The sequence below is a fragment of the Hesperophylax consimilis genome, chromosome 11 (assembly GCF_061612785.1).
Source record: "Hesperophylax consimilis isolate HC1 chromosome 11, BYU_Hcon_1.0, whole genome shotgun sequence".
In the NCBI taxonomy this organism is placed as follows: domain Eukaryota; kingdom Metazoa; phylum Arthropoda; class Insecta; order Trichoptera; family Limnephilidae; genus Hesperophylax; species Hesperophylax consimilis.
In genome coordinates this window covers 32,421,740-32,440,005 of record NC_142846.1, presented here as the reverse complement: position 1 = coordinate 32,440,005, position 18,266 = coordinate 32,421,740, and the positions used below count along the sequence as shown (strand labels likewise).

Genomic DNA, 18,266 nt, shown 5'->3' with positions numbered 1-18,266 from the left:
TAAATTAAAAAAAAAAAAAATGAATTGCAATTAAAAATATAAAATTTTTGATTTAACAAGTAGAGGATTTTTTGAAAATTGTTTTGTCCCTTACCGATTGTTGTTTTTTGTAAAATGTAGAAATACCACTTTAGACATTTATGAGAAAGAGATAGAAGTTACATTGGAGTTGTCACATACGAGCTTCGCCTATATTTGCGAGTGCTAGCAAAATGGAAGTTATTTGCGTTTTGTAAAAATTGGGAAAAATTCATTACTTTCGACAAAAAAATAAAATAAACGCAAAAATTAAAAGCACGAGCCAGTGCAAAAATAAAAATCATCTTGACACAGTTACATTTGCAGGCAGCTAAAGTAGGAACTAATTTTTTGAAATCCATTAGAATTTGTAACCACAAAATGTTCACTAGTAAAGCCACTAACTGCAAAGTTAAGTGTGTCAAGCTGTTCAATAATATTTCATGACTTACTTTTGCAAGATGTACTCCATGTACTTAAGGAGAGTTTGCCAAGCCTCCTGGTGAAGAACCAGGGTAAGATTGCCAATATCAGCCACCAAGGATTGTTCAACGCTGTGGAAATGGGATTTGAAATCTGGACAGTCCGCTCTCACCTATGGAAAATACATTTTAATCAAATTTATGAGATTATTTTATATACATATATATGTTTTTAAATTGAATTAAAATCAAATTTAATAATATAATAATTAAGTTCTGCAAGTATTTTTATGGTTTTTGTTATTGTTAAAACAGCTGTTTCGGCTTTTAAGGCCATTTTGAAAATGGTTTGAACACAGTTTGAATTGTTTTTTTGAATTTTCACACATATTTTGGAAAAGTTCCTATTGCTTTTCATGACTTTGGGATGGTTCTGTAAGTACGCCTTTGGGACTAGTTTCTAACCCTGAAAAACTTGTAATATTATGTATGTGCAAAAACAGGACAAATTGTAAAAAAAATTATGCTTGCCTTTCTGTAAAGCACATTGACAATCTCCTCAGTTGGATCGGTTGTGATAAGTTCCAGATATTCTCCGGAAGCCCCTTGATGTAACTTATCCGATAGCATCAGTGACTGGAGACTTATTTGCAGGGCAGGTCCGTACTTCATCAGCGCCATGTCCACACAAACCTACAACAAGAAATAATAATAATTTGTCGCAATCGTAATATTAAAATAAAAGCGGAAAATTTTGAAGATCATTAAGATCATTAGTTGAATTCCTTGAAATAGCCAGGTATTTCCTCACCTTCTCTCTCTCCCATTTCCTTCCCCTCGCCACTATTTTCAGCTTCACAACATACTCTGATTGGGAATGCCACAGTCACACTGGCTCCAGACAGTTGGGAGAAGTTGACACTTTGTGCGGTATTCACGTAAATAAAAGAGTTGAATTAAGCAATTGTACTTACTTTACCAAGACGTAGCATCATATAAGGTTTTTCTGCAGAGTCTAAAGAACGGGAGAGATGTAAAACTGCTTCTCCTGTAGAGATGAAAAAAAAAACATTTGAAATACAACAATCATTTACCTAAAAAGAGCTTATTACTTTTTTTCACATCCAAACCAAACTAACTAAACACACAGACTTAATAAATACAAAGAAAGGTTATATTTATCTTGATTTCAGTTTCAAGCTAATAGAGGAAACGCACAAGAAAAGGATAGAAATTCAAAGATCATGTGTGTATGGATGAAATAGCTGTATTATCTACAGCCCACCGGGGTGGCTTTAAGGGGTCCATTCACGGGAGATCATGTCCATGACGAGCAAGGCGTCACAGGCGAGCGATGAGCATTTTTGAATGGATGTCGGGCGGATATATCAATCGTCACGTGCAGACATGCTCACGGCGGACATACTCGCCCGAGAATGGGCTGCTGCTTGCATCACGACATCGAGCAGCGTAGTAGAATAAGATATACTGTCACTAGGTTGTCCTTCTTTTGCTTATATGTTTCTACATTTACTGTTTTCAGGTGCCAAAAGTCTTGAATAATTGTGATTATTTAAATTATAAGTGATTCGTGTGTAGTTACTAATCGAAATAATCAGATTTGTTTTTTGCTCGAGAATGATTTTTGCACCTCTCAAAAGCACAGGAAGGCATTTTTAACAAAAAAAGATTCCAGAGCAACGTGTTTGTAGCAGCTGGTGTCAGCTTTTCTGACGAACAAAGTTATGTGCGGTACTAAAAGCAGTAAATCTCAAGTATGTTCAATGGACCCAGTTCAGTGGAACTAGGCACTTTGTCTCAATGATTTATATTCTCTTTTAGTTCATCTAAGATTAAACATAAAATCATTTTAATGCAGGGTTCCTTGGAACAGGTAGAATGAAATATGTATATAATACTCAATTCTCATTTAGGACACTCTGTATTCCAGCTTAAATCACTAAAAAAAGAGGTAAACCTAACAGTAACATGAAACTAAAAATTCACAGTAGTCCAACTAGATTGCCATAATGCACATAAGCAATGTAGGTATGCTGAGTATGTTTTACAGATAGTTCAATGGAGCCTGCCCTGTGCACTGGGGCACATACACAAAACTTGACAGATACAGCCAGAATACCCATTCACAGTTGATGTTGGCTTTATGAGAATGGGCTGTTTCTTCAACTCATTTTTGCATAAGTTTCAGGCTTCTTCAAGACTCACAATAACGAATCCCTTCCTACAGCCCCTGCCTAAATCCACTTCACAATGCTGCCCAACCGGGTGGTGTTATAATTCCCCCATCAGCACGTATGCTGACAAGAGCACTCTTGCGAAGTGTTAGATAAATATAAGAACAAATAGTGAAATATATGTTTTTTTAGTATTTGTACACCAGTGAAGAGAACTAGCTCTTGAGTTTAATTTTTTTAGTTTGTTTAAAAAAAAAAGGTTTTAAACATAGGGATTCGAGAGTAATATTACATAAAAATGGTGAAATATTGCATTTTTGAGTGTACCTATGACAAATCTCAGAAGAACAGTGATATAATTATTGGGAGAGACATTGTCATCGAAGCCAGGCAGGTCCACTGTCCTTGCCCATATCTCCGCGTCATCATCGCTCTGTTCCACGGATACAAAGGACTTATCCGATTCACTGAACCCATTCTTAGCTCCTGCTGTGTCACTCAAGGATTGCTTAGCCCTGAAAATCAGAACATATACATTTTCGAGAAATGATGTAACATTATTTATTATTTATGTGTAACTAGAAAACATTAAGAAACACTTTGTTATGCAAATTTTATTGTTATCAAGTTTATTAATTTAAACAATACAATAAGTGGAAATTTTTTTAAAGGGTAATTAATAATAATTTCCGACATTTTACTCGGAAATCAATAAGGGCATAAGTAATAAAAATAAAAGTAATTTAATTATATGCACAAATATAGAAATAATACAAATATATCATCTGTAAGTGGCTTAACCACAGTTTTATAATGCCTTCAGAAGGCGAAACATCTGTTATGCATAATATTAATCGCACAGCAGAACTTGTTTATAAATTGAATAGATAAAAGAAAATTTAAAATTTATTAAGTATGTTAAAATTAGATTGGGCATGTTTTTGAACAATGATTATGTTTTAGTGAAAGTTCATGAATCATACATGCAACATCCATGTACGGGAGTATGTGATGTTTTGAATATCCACATAAATAAACGATAAATAATAAACGAACGTGCTCAAAATTTTTTTTGTCTAGACTAGCAACATGGGATAGATTATAGGCCTTAAGTAAACACATTCCCACAGAAAGGGATAAAATACGGGCAGTCAGTTCTTGAACGTGGATACGTTGACAGCTCCGAGAAATGAAGACAAATCAGAAGTGTTGTGTGAGATTACAGTTAATTAGTGAATTCAGATGGTGTTAGAAAGCTTTGTTGGTTTTTGAATTAAAGTGAAAGATTATTGAACCGGTGTTTGTGTGAAGTGAAAGTGGTTCGACTCAGTGAGAATACAATTAATAATAATGACAATAATAATAATTGGATAATTTGTAGAGCGCCGTTTTGTGAAAAATCACCCCAGGGGCGCTAAGGGTTGGGCGATCGCGATTATAATATAAAATGTGTTAAATTAAACGTGATTTCGTAAATATGTAGTTCAAACTAAATTACTTGTTTTAAAAACATGAAAATAATAATAATAATGATTGCGTTGTAAAATAGAGTGAACGTATTTAAAGGCAGGAAGTTTTTTAATCGGGCTAGGGAGGAATTGATTTGACGAGATGGCATTCTATCCACGGAGACCGAAATCCAGAGAATTAAACAAATCATAAACTCGGGTTCGAATCCCAACAGAGATTAGGGAGGTACAATTGTATTTACAGAATTATTTAATTACCCTTTTATAAGCGTAGGGAGGGGACCAAAATTGAACAGATTGCAAGGATTTCGCTAAAATGAGGAAAGAAGCCGATAGGGGGGAGATCAAAAATTGAAGTGATTTAGCTATATAGTGTAACCAGGTAAGCTTCACGCTGAGAATGAGAGATGACTAACTGGGTGAGTTTTTTTAATATTATTTATTAAATTTCAGAGGACCCTTTTAAAAGTACGGATACAACCGAGGTACAGGAACTAAGTTTACGACACCTGCCGCCCAAATAATGTTATCATTAAAAGGGATGTGCTAGGCGAACTGTCAATCAGCTGTGAGCGAGAGACGAGTCAACGACCTTTCATATGTAGGCCGATAACTTTTGTTTTTAGAGGAACGCCTTGGACCGAGGGTCATATCGAAAATTTACCTACCTGCCAATCTGTTATTCTTTTAAAACATTGCGAATCAAATCATGACGTTGTCCCTGCGGTAGGTATTGAATCGCCGACGAAACATAAAATACCTATTACAAATTAGGCCAACCAATATAAATTTGCAGTATAAAAATACCTATCTACAGGGTACCTACCACAACACTGGCGTACAATTGAAACAGCGAACACTATGAGGCCGAGAGGCGTGGTGTACAGTCAGTCAAAGGGGAAGTTTTGCTAGCGTATGATCGCCCGAATAGAAAGCGATCGGATGCAACCAGATAGAACAAAATGAATACTTTTCTTCTGTTATTTGACTTTCTAATTTAATACTTTTCATCTATTGTTTGACTTTCTAAGTTACGAATTGGGATGCACAAAAACAAATCTAGAGTCAAAAGAGGGAGGTGGTAATCTCCGAAATAAAACTACCAACCGAACAACTTTTCTCAACAGGTACCTTTCGAGAGGTAGGCAGCCTCTTTAAATTAAATGCAAAAATCAAACCAATTATCCGTTTATACCTACCTGAGAGGATAGGTATTCAATAGAAGTTACCCATACCTAATACACGAGGATGCTAGTAACCTCATAAAATAAATACTGGAACCAAATATTAAAATACAGACAGTCCTCATCCTAAATTTGGCATTTCGAGTAGACCTTACATATATCTCACATGATAATTGGCTGAATGGGTAGGCACACAACCTATCGCTAAAGGCAGGCTAAATGTCGACAAGATCGTCGTGTGTTATCTATGTTATTGACCTAGAAAGGGATGTAAATCCCCGACGACGAGGGAGTTACAACGTTTTCTAGAGGTGGCACGTAACTTAGGACCTTACGTGTCACATTTTCGCGACTAGATTCGTGACAAGGGATGTCATGGTTTTCCCCTTCTACACTCAGTAAAGTAGATTTTCCTGGAGGTGTTTGAGGTTGGGGCAATTCTGAAATTGGTGATGAGACCTGGTTTTCTTTATTCTGGCGTGACGGTTGCCGATTTGGAACAAGGGGAGACCCGGCCGGTTGTGATATCCAGACACGCAGATATCGATCGCCTTGCTCAAATTATCATCCATCGGTTTTGTTTGGTAAAGAGGAGGAGCCAATCTTAACTTGAAAAAAATTTCATTTCCTTTCCTCTCCTTCCCCTCCCAAAATATATACATGGATGGCGCCGACACCTAACACCATAAATTTATCGTATGTATATCACATATATAAAATCTAACACTTTATTATATTCACATTACCCTACGATAGATAGAATCGCGTAGCTAGTTGGGGGAGCAGGCGACTTAGAAGATAAGGTTTATAAAATGGCTTTAAAACACAGCGGTAATGGATTCAACTCACTCTATCTCAAAAGAACCAAGGGATACCACACATACATAGATAACTAGGTTTCTAAACCGAGAAACAAAAAACCAACACAACGTTCGGTGAAGCCTTTTTATACTGAACCGTCACGTGAGATGAGTACGTTCAAGGTCGTACGTCACGTAGACAAACTAGGATGTACACACTTGAAGGGGTGTGTAATAAGGAGAGGGACAAAGGCTTGAAAGACGGAAAGGAGGACATTCCTACCCCGGATATATACATAACCAAAGCCTTATGGAAAAGTTACCTACGGGACTTAAGGAAAATTTATCGTAGAAAGAAGAGAAGGAAAAGTTTGAAGTAGAAAGGGTAGATCATTACAAGTAGCCGCCGATGGACAACATATTATGCAACAGCCGCGTATTTACGATTAAGCAGGTTTCACTGTATACCCCTATGTAAACCTTTTCCACGCAATTATGTATTATGTAAATTGATACAGTAGGTAATAAATCAATAAAAAAAAAATATATTACCTGTTACGATACAGATAAGCAACGACAATCTTTCTCTTCAACGCCGCCAGCTCGTTCAGCTTTAAGTCGGAAGATATCTTATCGCACTTGAAGAGTTTTGCAATGGCGGTGTTTTCCGCATGTTCCACGGCATTGGAGCAGTCCATAGCAGACAGGGGGACGGTGTTGGAAGTCGGCAAGGGAACGTTTTCAAAGAACTCCCACATTAGGCCGATCCTTCGGTCTGACAGGTTCAGTTTGATGCTAGATATTGTGATGTTTAGTTTGTGCCTGAAAAAGATTATAAGAATATTATACACACAGAAAAACTATAATCATTAATGATTATTAATTTATTATAAGCATAGTGTTTTTAGAGATTGTTTGTGTGAACAAACCAATAATAAAATCTCATTTAAAAGATACTTAGAGATTTAAAAGAAATTATCAGAAGATAATATTACGTACGTACAAGAAATTACCAGGTGAGAAATGCAAAGAATTAAAAATCATCATTTATCATGATCGTTTTCGTCGCCTTTTCGTGTTCAGGTTGATGACTAACAGAATGTATTTATAAAACTAGGAAAGTTGACCTGGGTAGGATATGCAGCAAGTATAGGACTCTATATGCAGTAAATTTTCAGGACGTATCAGTGTTTGGAAGAGAACTTAGGTGGGTATAAGATGTGAAGGTGAACATCTATGGACTTATTCACTCGAGCGATGGAGATTTCTGGGAGTTTGATTTTCGATTCATCCGTACGATTTAAATAATATCATACTTCCACATATTAACTGTTTACTGCGGCTTAAAGCAAGATTTAGATTTCTTCGTTTATCCCACATTTTGAGGCTTTATAATTTATTTATTTTAAATGGTTAAATTTATAATTCCTAAAATTCACCAACCTAAATTTGGGTAGCCATTGCTCGAATGGATAAAGAAATGGAGGGAAAACAACCAGAGTGGAGGATCTTCGGTCTCTAGGACTCTCTATGACTGATCTTATTGATATAAGAACTAACTTATATGTACATTCATTTTATTCGGCTAAATATACTACTCCCAGCCAGAGATCATATGTCATTGTTCTAGTATCGTCTTTCTTTTTCGTTTTCAAACAAGACGTGTAAGAAAGAGGAGGATGAACATCGAAGAGTTCCGTACGAACTCTCGCTGGGACTAGTTTTTGGACAGCCATTTATTATGTAATACTCATGATCATTAATTATAGCGATAAAATAAGGATTTATATATGTTAGATAAATGTTTGAATTACTTGGGTAAAAGTTTATATTCCTGTTTGATGCTGTTAGAGAACACCAGTTGCAGTCTAATTTTGGGAATGAGATGGAGATCTGAATCCGGCAACTTCCGAGCATTCCTCCAGTCATCTCCAGAGTCACAAAAGAAGACCTAGAAGCGCACAATCAACCATATTATTATCTCAAAAAGTTGCCACAGAATCATGCTTTCATCATTGCTTTGTCAGACATGTATACTTACGTGCATATAAAACTAATAGATTAGCTAGAACAGACAAATTATTATATCCAATAATTATTCACCTTAAATACACATATAGATTGAAAAAATCTCCCGAGAGAGAATAAATGCTGCCGACGGGAATTGAACCCGCAGCCTTTTAATTGCTGGTCAGCTGCTCTAGCCATTAAGCTATGTCGGCTTATTACAAACACGCCAAAAAATAACGACGTAGCTTAGTGGTTAGAGCAGCTGACCATCAAACAAAAGGCTGCGGGTTCAATTCCCGTCAGCGGCAAATATTCTTTCTCGGGAGATTTTTTCAATTGGTATGGGTATTTCAGGTGAATAATTATTGCTAATTATAATTTGCGCTTTACATAAAAACCTTGTCTAATAAACATTAGTTTATCACTAAAAAGATAACCACATATTGCGTTTATGTATAATATGTTAACAACTTGCCCTAGTTCAACCAATTTTTAAGTCCGGAAATCCTACTGACATAACAAACTACAGACCAATTTCAATATTATCATCACTATCAAAAATTATTGAAAAAATAGTAAAAAAAAGACTTATCGACCATCTTACAAAATATAACATACTCTCGTCAAACCAGTATGGCTTTAGAGAAGGACTCAATACAGATTCAGCTATTTTAGAACTAACATCACATATAACACAAGCCTTAGACAAAGGTGATAAATGTCTGGCAATATTTCTGGATTTAGCTAAGGCATTTGATACAGTATCTCATCCAATCCTTCTAGCCAAGCTCAAAAAAATCGGAATAAAGAATAAGGCATTTGATTGGTTCAAATCGTACCTCACAGACAGAAAGCAATGTGTTAAGCTACCATCGCATAAACCATCCCATTCAACTAGCATTAACTTTGGTGTGCCACAGGGCAGTGTACTCGGTCCCACACTTTTTCTCATTTATATCAATGACTTATGTAAACTATCTATTATTGATGGCAATATAATCACTTTCGCCGATGACACTGCCCTAGTACTAAAAGGTAAGACATGGGAAGAAACATTTCACAGAGCGGATCTAACATTGCAAATTATTAAACAGTGGTTGGATGATAATCTACTCACCTTAAACATAACTAAAACGAAATATATAACGTTTAGTCTTAATATTCCGAGTCAGCCTTCAATCAATCATACACTAAAAATACATTCTTGTAGAGATAACTCTAGTTGTCTGTGCAATCCACTAGAACGAGTAGATTCCATTAAATATTTGGGTGTAATAATTGACAATAAACTACGATGGGAAGATCAAGTAATAAATGTTACAAACCGTATACGGAAACTGGCATATATCTTCAGGTCACTACGAAATATTCTAATAAAAATACACTAAAAACGGTATACTTTTCTTTATGCCAATCAATTATATCTTACGGTATAATAGTCTGGGGAGGATGCTCTAACACGATATTAGATCCATTAATTAAAGCTCAAAAATTGATAATGCGGACTATTTACAAAGTACACTATATTCACCCCACGAAGGACTTATTTAACGACTTCAAAGTACTCAACATAAAATCCTTATACGTCAAAAACATATCCTCCTACTATAAATTCAAACATACGAAAAAAAATATTTTTGAATCGACCCATAATACAAGATATTCCAACAAATCGAATTATACTATTCCCCCAATAAAAACCTCAATGGCACAAAGACAATTTAACTTTCTTGCTCCAAAAATATTCAATAATTTAACGTTAGAAATAAAATCAATAGCCAAATACGACAGTTTCAGGAAAGCGCTCGGGGATTTTTTGGTGATTGTTATAGTGTTAGTAGCCTATTCCAAGTACTCAGATAGAGGTGTATATATTGTTTATATGCGTGAGGATGCGTCATATGGGTGTATACGTGTGCTGTGTATACATGTGCTGTGTATACATGTGTGCACATGCTGTGCACATGCTGTGTATACATGCTGTGCGGTGTATACATGTGCTGTGGTTTATACATGTGCTGTTATATGTATATAGGTATGTCTGCTGCTATATACACATGTATGCTTGCATGCACACATATTAATAATTATATATATATAATTATGTACATTTTTACAATCTAATGCTAATTTACTTCTTTCTCCTTTCTAATTTCTATCTTATACTTTTTATTACAATTTTTCCAAAATTTTAGCTTCATCTATAGTTACGAATTTGATATGTTTACACTAGATTTCATATTTCATACAAATTAATTACACTCAATTGGTCACCATGAAACAGGCAGCCGCCTAGTATGGTGATTCATTATATCTTCTTTATGTAAATTTCATAATAATGTAACATGTATTAAATAAATAAAATAAATAAAAAAAAATAAGGTTATGTTTTATACCTGCAAAGAGGAGCAATCTGCGTAGATTCTGTCGTAGAGTCGTTCTTCCAGCTCCATGCAAGTTGCGTCTTCTAGCTGATTGTTTGAAGGCTGCAAATCCGATTTTACTACAACTCTTCCAAGGTCAACAACTAATACGTGGCCGCCTCTGAAAAGTAAAGAATATTTCATCAAAATTGATTTAAGCTTGGCAGATTGTTTGATGATGGGATTTTCTTCAATAAAAATCAGATAATTTATCACATAACCTTACTTTCATGACCAACGATTTGTTTATGTATTATATGACCCCACTCAATTGCTCAATTTCCCTGGCTCAAAGTCAGGGGCACAATACAATTTGGCCACATTGTGAGGTTGGTTAAAGAAGGGAAATGAATGAATAGACAAGATGAATGCCAACAGCTTGTATCATTTGTGTACTGTTTAGAAAGGTAATAAGCTCATGAGGAAAAACAGTATCTAAATTGATGAAGAGGCCAGAAATTATGCAATCAGAAGGATTTCCCCTACTATGTAAGATTTTATTCAATTCTTCTCAATTTGGGAGGCGGGTATGAGTACCGCCACTGCGGGAACCATTAATTGGATAACTGTTGGGAAGTGAGTTAGGTAAGAGCTTCACAGATGCACTCATAGATGGCAGTGCAAAGAGCTTGCTTGGAAGTCTGCAAGATGGCAGCTAGTAGCCAGTAGTCGCTAGGGCCAGTTAGGCTGCTCCGAGACAAACTTGTGTTTTGCAGATCTCATTTAGCCAGCTCCTAGTTAGGTCGACTATCGAGTCACTATTGTAATACGCGAAGTATTGAATAAATCCTTGATTTATCACAAAGAACTTATTCTTCATAATTTCCTTCCACGACGAGTTGGAGAACTGTTTGTGGGAACACAACAATAACCAACACCTCTGCGCCCCACATTTGCGCCCTTGAGGTGATTTTCTCACGAAAATGGTGCTATACAAATGATCTAATAATGATTAAGTAGTAAGCTACAGCCGGTAGCCCATTCTCTCTACATAAGTTATCTATTCTTTTTACTTCTACCATCATGTAGAATCACCTCACGAAGTTTGTGCACTCTAACACTAGACACACTGTATATGAAACCACTGAAAAGTAACATTTCTTTAAAAATGTGGCTTGAAGGGTTTTACCAATAGTAGTCGATATTAACTTACTTATTTAATGATCCAGTTTCGGGCAGAACAATGTAAGGCCCTTTCAGGTCCATATTGATGTTGATGATTTTATGTCTAGCGATGGTATAATTCAGCAAGGACTTGCTCAAGCCGGCTGCATCGTTCAGCTTCTCACTGACTATATTGGTCACATCCTTCACTGCCAAAGACCGCATTTGGAAGAAATTTATTATCTCTGATATTCCGTGCTAGAACAGAAAAATCGATTAAATTACATATATACAGCAAAATTAGTATATTTACAGCACGTTCCAGAATGGAAGATACTTAAGATATAAGATAGACCACCATTCAGAATCAAAACGATGCTTGAAATGGCTTTAGCCGCGTTCGATGACCAGATATAATTAACCAGGTACATCCACAGCTTCTCTTTCCCTCTCCACTACCTTCAGCCTAACAACATACCCCAAATTGAGGGAGTCATAGTTTTATTGGTTTCAGACGGTTGATAGTAGTTGGGACTTTTGTGCAGTACTCACATAAAAAAATAATAACAAAAAAATACGAAAATAATAAACAAAATAAAAAATCAGGATTAAGAAATAGTTTGTACATGTTGAGTGGATGGATGAAGAAAGAAGTCAGATAAGACAGAGTTCTCTGGCATTCTCTCTGCCAAGATATGGCTTAGTGGTTAGTTTATTGTTTCTTTACATTAGAATTTTTTAACCTCACTAGTACAAGCCTGGTTGTTAATAATTTTAAAAAAATAATCAAAATAAAAATAGCACAAAGATTATATATTAAGAGAACAATATTGTTACATTAACGTTTCTACGAATTGGGTACCAACATGTTACCTATTACACCCTAACATGTAGGGTGACTATGATATACATTGATATTTAATTACAAGAAAAAATATAATAAACTATTATTTTAAAAAGGAGAGAAGAAAGAAAGAGAAAAAAAAAACATTATAAAAGGAAAAGGATGACCAAATATACAGATACAACATATTATGCCACAATTTAAAAGGACAAAGATGAAAGAATATGTTGGAAATCCTCAGCTAGCACAAATAATTTAACATTCTTTTTAAATGTACACAAGGAATTTGACAACTTAACCTTTTGAACGCGTTAATTTGCTCCGTTTTATCTATACCCGTACGCGGTACATATTTTCAAATACCTATGCACGCAATTAAATGTCAAATTATAGCATTCTGGCATAATTTATTGGACTTTATAGACAGAACAGATTATTCTCCACAATATGATAACAAATCCTCGTGTGTCAACACTCTTAGATGTTTATAAAAACAAAAACATAAAATTTCATACAAAGACGTACCGTATCTTTTGAATGTGGTCCCGCCATTCAATCGGCGTGTGTGTACTTAGGCCACTGCGTTGATAGACACAAGTGGAACACCATGAGCACTTATCATTTTTTTTATGAAAACTTTTTCTAAAACTGGACACTTAAATTTTATGTCACTTAATATAATAACAAAATTGAACTAACGCCATCCGTTGACAAAATTGTAAACTATAGCACTCGAAGGCGCAAAGAGGCTCACTTGATTATCGATGTTTTTTAATGAAATACAACTTTATTTTCGAGAAATTCTTGTAGATGTCAGCATCGTGATAGTTCTACGAATGTTCAAGCGAGCGGGAAATAAATTTATGTCAAAAGACCGCTGGAATATCGGCATTCAAAGTTTCCGTATCAACTGTTGATACAGCTGCGTGTGAGTATGGACTCTTTGCCGTAACAACAGTTGATACGGCCGCAGTTGATTGGCCGCGTGCAAAGAGTTAATGTGGTCTGGAAGGCTATTAAATAAAAGTGGAGCCTGGTACAAATAATGTCTTTGCTCAAATGAGGATTTAGGGTGAATTGCCATAAAGTTCAGACCAAAGTCAATTCTTGTAGTACGAATTTGCTGCGTTCTTTTAGCAGAACTAATATTTTCAAACTTCTGCACAACGTTTGTGTGATAAATAGTTATTAATTATTTTTATAAGCAATAATTGTTCGCCTGAAACACTCATCCACATTGAAAAAATCTCCTGATAAAAATTACATGACGTCAACGGGACTCGAACCCGTGTCCATTCGATTTCCGGTCGAAAGCTCTGACCACTGAGCTATATCTTATAAAAATAATTGTTATCCTTTGTGCTATGCATAAATAAAATCTTGTCTTAAAAACATTAATTTATCAAAAAAATAATAATGATAAATAGTTGTTTTGAATTCATGATATTACATTCCTTATAAAGTAACTGTGTGGGATATTTAAATTTTTTCTTGTACATAACGTTGAGAATCAGTTTTTGGGCACTATTGAGTGGTTCTATTAGTCTTCAGGCAGGAACCCCAGCACACTATATTATACAAAAGTAGACACTGAATTATAGCAAAATAAACTGTTTTTAATTTTTCCTTGTCTAGTACATGTCTGAGATCATTAAAAATATAGATAAGTCTCCTAATTTTATTTACCAATATTTCGACATAATTATTCCACCATTAGTAAGTTAGTTAGTTAGCGTTTGTCACATCTTTTGCTTTTTGTTGCTTGCTCGTGTCATATTCACCTATCTCTGTCCATTCGCTCCATTTGTCCAGATTATCTAAGAGTCTGACTATTAATCTCATTCGTTACATTACCATCTGCCATTTAATCTCATCAAAATTCTCCATATATAATGTGTATTTATGTGTGTTATTATTTCAACATAAAATAAGGTTACCCTTACTTACCTCATTATAGACAATTTCAACAGGTTCAAGAGAGCAGTTCAATCCGAAATCAGCTTCGCAGTTCAGGGGATTCTTCTCGAAGTCGATTGACAGGAAATTCTGATTGGTGTGACCGGTGAAGATGTTATCAGCCGTCACAATTGCCGTCAGATCATTTTCCCCGTTGGCTACTTCTATGACAATGCTCTCAGCTCTTGCGGAGACCTCAAATAAGAAACTTAATGGGTAGGATTACACTTAAATAATAACATTAAAAACATGCACCTAAATCAACAAATTAATATAATCAGTATCCACTGGACTGTTCTGCTACAAAATCAATTTCAGCTTGAGCGCTCGGAAATTTAAAGTTTTTGGTTTGGTAATTTTCCGCCCTCTTTCAAAAAATTATTTCTCCGATTTTGATGTGGACACATATAAACTGTTAATAGTGCTAGAGGGCCACTTAATACACCTACATTTGATCATTTATCACATATTTTTAGGATTGATGAAAAAATTATTAAAAATCGTTAAATCAAAAAGCGTGATTTCTGCTTATTATTTACTTTAAAATTTCCATTTGTAGTACCTACTTGAAGCAATATTAAATATTATGACTTCTGTATGTTGTCTATGGCCTAGTTGATAAGCACTGCTATAAATTTAAATTCTAACATGAATTTTTTAATACGTAAACACATGATCAATGATTTGTAAGAAAAAATATTTCAATAATTTCAGTTCAAGGAATGTCAATACATAACAAATAAGTCAGAAGAGATGCGAAACATCTTTAGTTAGAGTGTGAATCTACTAAGTTAGCTTTATGATTAATCGAAGATTCTAAGGCGCTGAACTTATGAAATAATTCCAATAAATGATTTAAAATATCTCTTCAAATTGTCCGCATTTTGGTCAGCGTGAGCTCGCAGGTGTTTGTAAATTGGCCAAAATGTGACCAAATAAGGTCCAGCGGTTATAGACAGCCGATATTACTCATAACCACAGACATAGGAATTAATAGACGAGAAGATAAAGGCGAGGGGTAAAATCAACTGTTGAAGAACGAAGGGGGTTAAGCTGACTGTGATTCGTCAATAAATCAATCTGACAGTAAATAGGCATCTCGCATTATAATATCACCATTTACTTCTTAAAAGTAAAATCTGCTTTGAATGAATAGACATTTTTACATGGGAGCGCAAATTACTCGCCACGTTATGAACTAATTTGCGAAGTCCAAATTCGGCAAAGTAAGGCAGCTTCCATATTCAGAGTCGTAGTTAGTTTCAGAGTATTTAGTTAAGACACTTTTATAAATGTTCATAATTTACTTCCCAGCAACCAACCAGCTTTGTGTTTCGCGTCCAGACGTTTCTCGATGTGATAGTAACAACTGATTCATATTATACGATGTGAATATGCTTAAAATAAAATAAAATAATGCTTATATATGGAATGTAATACGACAATTGGGTTTATTCTCTTTTTTCGCATCTATTTTTACCAGTTTTCATAGTACAAGTAAACATTTTGCCGTGTTATTTCGTAAAATGAACCGATGATGCCTCGACCATAGTTCGCACAAGAATAATGACGTCACGTTTTCAAATATCACTTGAGGCCGTACGCGAGCCCAGCCGGCTCAATGGAACCGGTATGGGGAGTGGGGATAATACGCTTTTAATCACTTAGGGCAGGTCTACTAATATTCATATGTCTATGCTCATAACCAACACATTCAAGTGACAACTAAAAGATGGCCATTAGAAATCCAATACATTGGATGGTTTCTTTGATTGGGAAAAAGAAACAGATGGGCTGGCGACCTAAAGAGAACAACTGAATATCGTCTGGAATCTGGAAACATTATTTGATGGATGCTGGAAGGCTCATAAAAAAATAGATGTAGGTGAAATGTAATTCATTATATTACCTTGAATGCTTTAGCTGCAGGGCGGGTTTCTATAGAAGCCAAAAACTGGGTCAGGGTCATCACTAGAACCTCTCTTCCTCGGTTCATTAGACTGAGGGATGAATTCGCCAGTGTGAAGTTGATTTTATGCTCTAAAAAGACAAATATAAATGTAATGTTCTTCTTTGTGTGATGGCAAAGAAATGTATTCAGATGTTAATGATTAATCTCAATTATATACGTAGTTCCAATTACATTTACAACCCCAGACAGGGAGGCCCTGAGTACAATAATTTCCCTCAGGGCCTATGTCATCTTTGAGGATGCATTGCGTCTTTTATAGGGAAGGAAGGAGATGAAGTTCTGGATAGGAAAAAGGTATGAAGAGTGGGCAGGAATCTAGGGATTAGTGTGTCCAGGAGTGATGGACGAATGAATATATCCCTCCCACTGCAGCGTAAGGCGATGGGTCGAGAGACCAGTTGGAGAGGTCGAAGGGTCTTCCCGAACCAGCCTCTCCGGATCTGGCACGCCACGCACCTGATAGGAAGGAGGTTCCTGAACACACGTGACACGATGAACCCGGGCACTGTTAAATCACCAAATGTAGAAAACCACTAGGGCACCTATGGCAGAGGTGTTGGTTATCCAATAAATGGTTCCTGGAGCAGCGGCACCCAAACCCACGTCCCAAATTGTATTAATGAAATACTTATTCATCTCTAAATAGTAAAAAATAAATTCGTTATCCGCGTCTGTCTATTTGTCTTAGTTCTTCTAAACTACGCAACACATCTTGATATGATTATCACTATCATTTAGAGAATTTCTTCCGGAAGGTTCATACATACAATACATGCATATTATATTTATGGAAAGTAAAGAAAAGTCGATGTTTATTTTAGAATTTACAACCTCAAAACTTTACTCCAAATCATTCACAATCCCGAGCAACTTTAATATCGTTATATTAGTATTGCTATCAAAGAGGGAGGTATCTACAGAGCTATGAGTGACTGATCTATTTTGCAGTTAGAGAACTTCTGGCCGCTGCCGGTTGACGGAATGGACGCCTACCTATTTATAGAGCATAGCTTTGTGAAGATTCACCTCAGGCGCGATTTACACTAAATAACCTAACCTAACATGAAGATAAAATAACAGCTATTATGATGTAAACCTATAAATGCAATGACATTATTTTATAGTAAAGACTGGGCCAGATATATGAAAAGTGCGTTAATACTTTTGGTCGGTGGCCGAGTTGACATCGCGCTGGGGTCCCACTCAGGCGTAGTGTGTTCAATTCCTCGACTGGCTAAGTCCTCCATCACAACACAAGCAACATTTTCAGCTTACTGTGGTGGTAGTAGGAGATTTTCAAATATTTTCAGGTTATTCGTAACCCGGGAATATTTGTCTTTCTTTTTTTTTTTTTCAAAAAATAAAAATAAATATTACTATGATAAAATGTTATCTCCAAGCGCACATTATTTGCACCAAGACAATTCAAAATATCAATTCAAAAAAATTTCTCCTTTTTTTTGGGTGAATTAAAGGAACGAATCAATTCACAAGACCACGGGAATCAGACTGAATCGATTCACCACTGTGCATTAATCTGTGCATGTCTAACGTAAAGTATATTATTCAAAGACAAAAAATATACTTTGAAGTCCAATACATTATGATCACGTCTATCTGGAAGAACCTGTTTTGACAGCTTCCAGTAAAATATGTTGCGCTTATAAGAGGATAAAATCGTGAGAACAGTAGCATGTTTGAGATAAGGAAAAATTATCAGTAATGAAAAAAATTTCATTCATAAAAATGCCGCGATCAGATGTGTAGAGATAAGCAAGAGATTAAAAAATTCCTCAATTATATTTTATCAGTCATTATTGATGGACTTTCATCAAGTTATTTAATAGACGCTCCAAAATATATCGTACT

The 18,266-nt window shown here is 35.5% G+C and overlaps 1 protein-coding gene across 7 annotated transcripts in view; it reads right to left on the bottom strand.

The window, feature by feature from the left end:
• Positions 1–18,266, bottom strand: part of LOC149420036 (intermembrane lipid transfer protein VPS13A-like) — a 91,759-nt gene that overhangs the window by 46,976 nt on the left and 26,517 nt on the right. For all 7 annotated transcript variants that reach the window (XM_089637434.1, XM_089637438.1, XM_089637439.1 and 4 more), the window contains exons 8-17: positions 16,335–16,465; positions 14,417–14,620; positions 11,675–11,883; positions 10,495–10,642; positions 7,903–8,039; positions 6,641–6,910; positions 2,963–3,150; positions 1,415–1,488; positions 972–1,133; positions 471–613 (exon numbers count right to left, since the gene is read on the bottom strand). In XM_089637434.1, the coding sequence (XP_089493560.1) occupies positions 471–613; positions 972–1,133; positions 1,415–1,488; positions 2,963–3,150; positions 6,641–6,910; positions 7,903–8,039; positions 10,495–10,642; positions 11,675–11,883; positions 14,417–14,620; positions 16,335–16,465 (1,666 nt within the window). The remainder of the gene's footprint in view (positions 1–470; positions 614–971; positions 1,134–1,414; positions 1,489–2,962; positions 3,151–6,640; positions 6,911–7,902; positions 8,040–10,494; positions 10,643–11,674; positions 11,884–14,416; positions 14,621–16,334; positions 16,466–18,266) is intronic.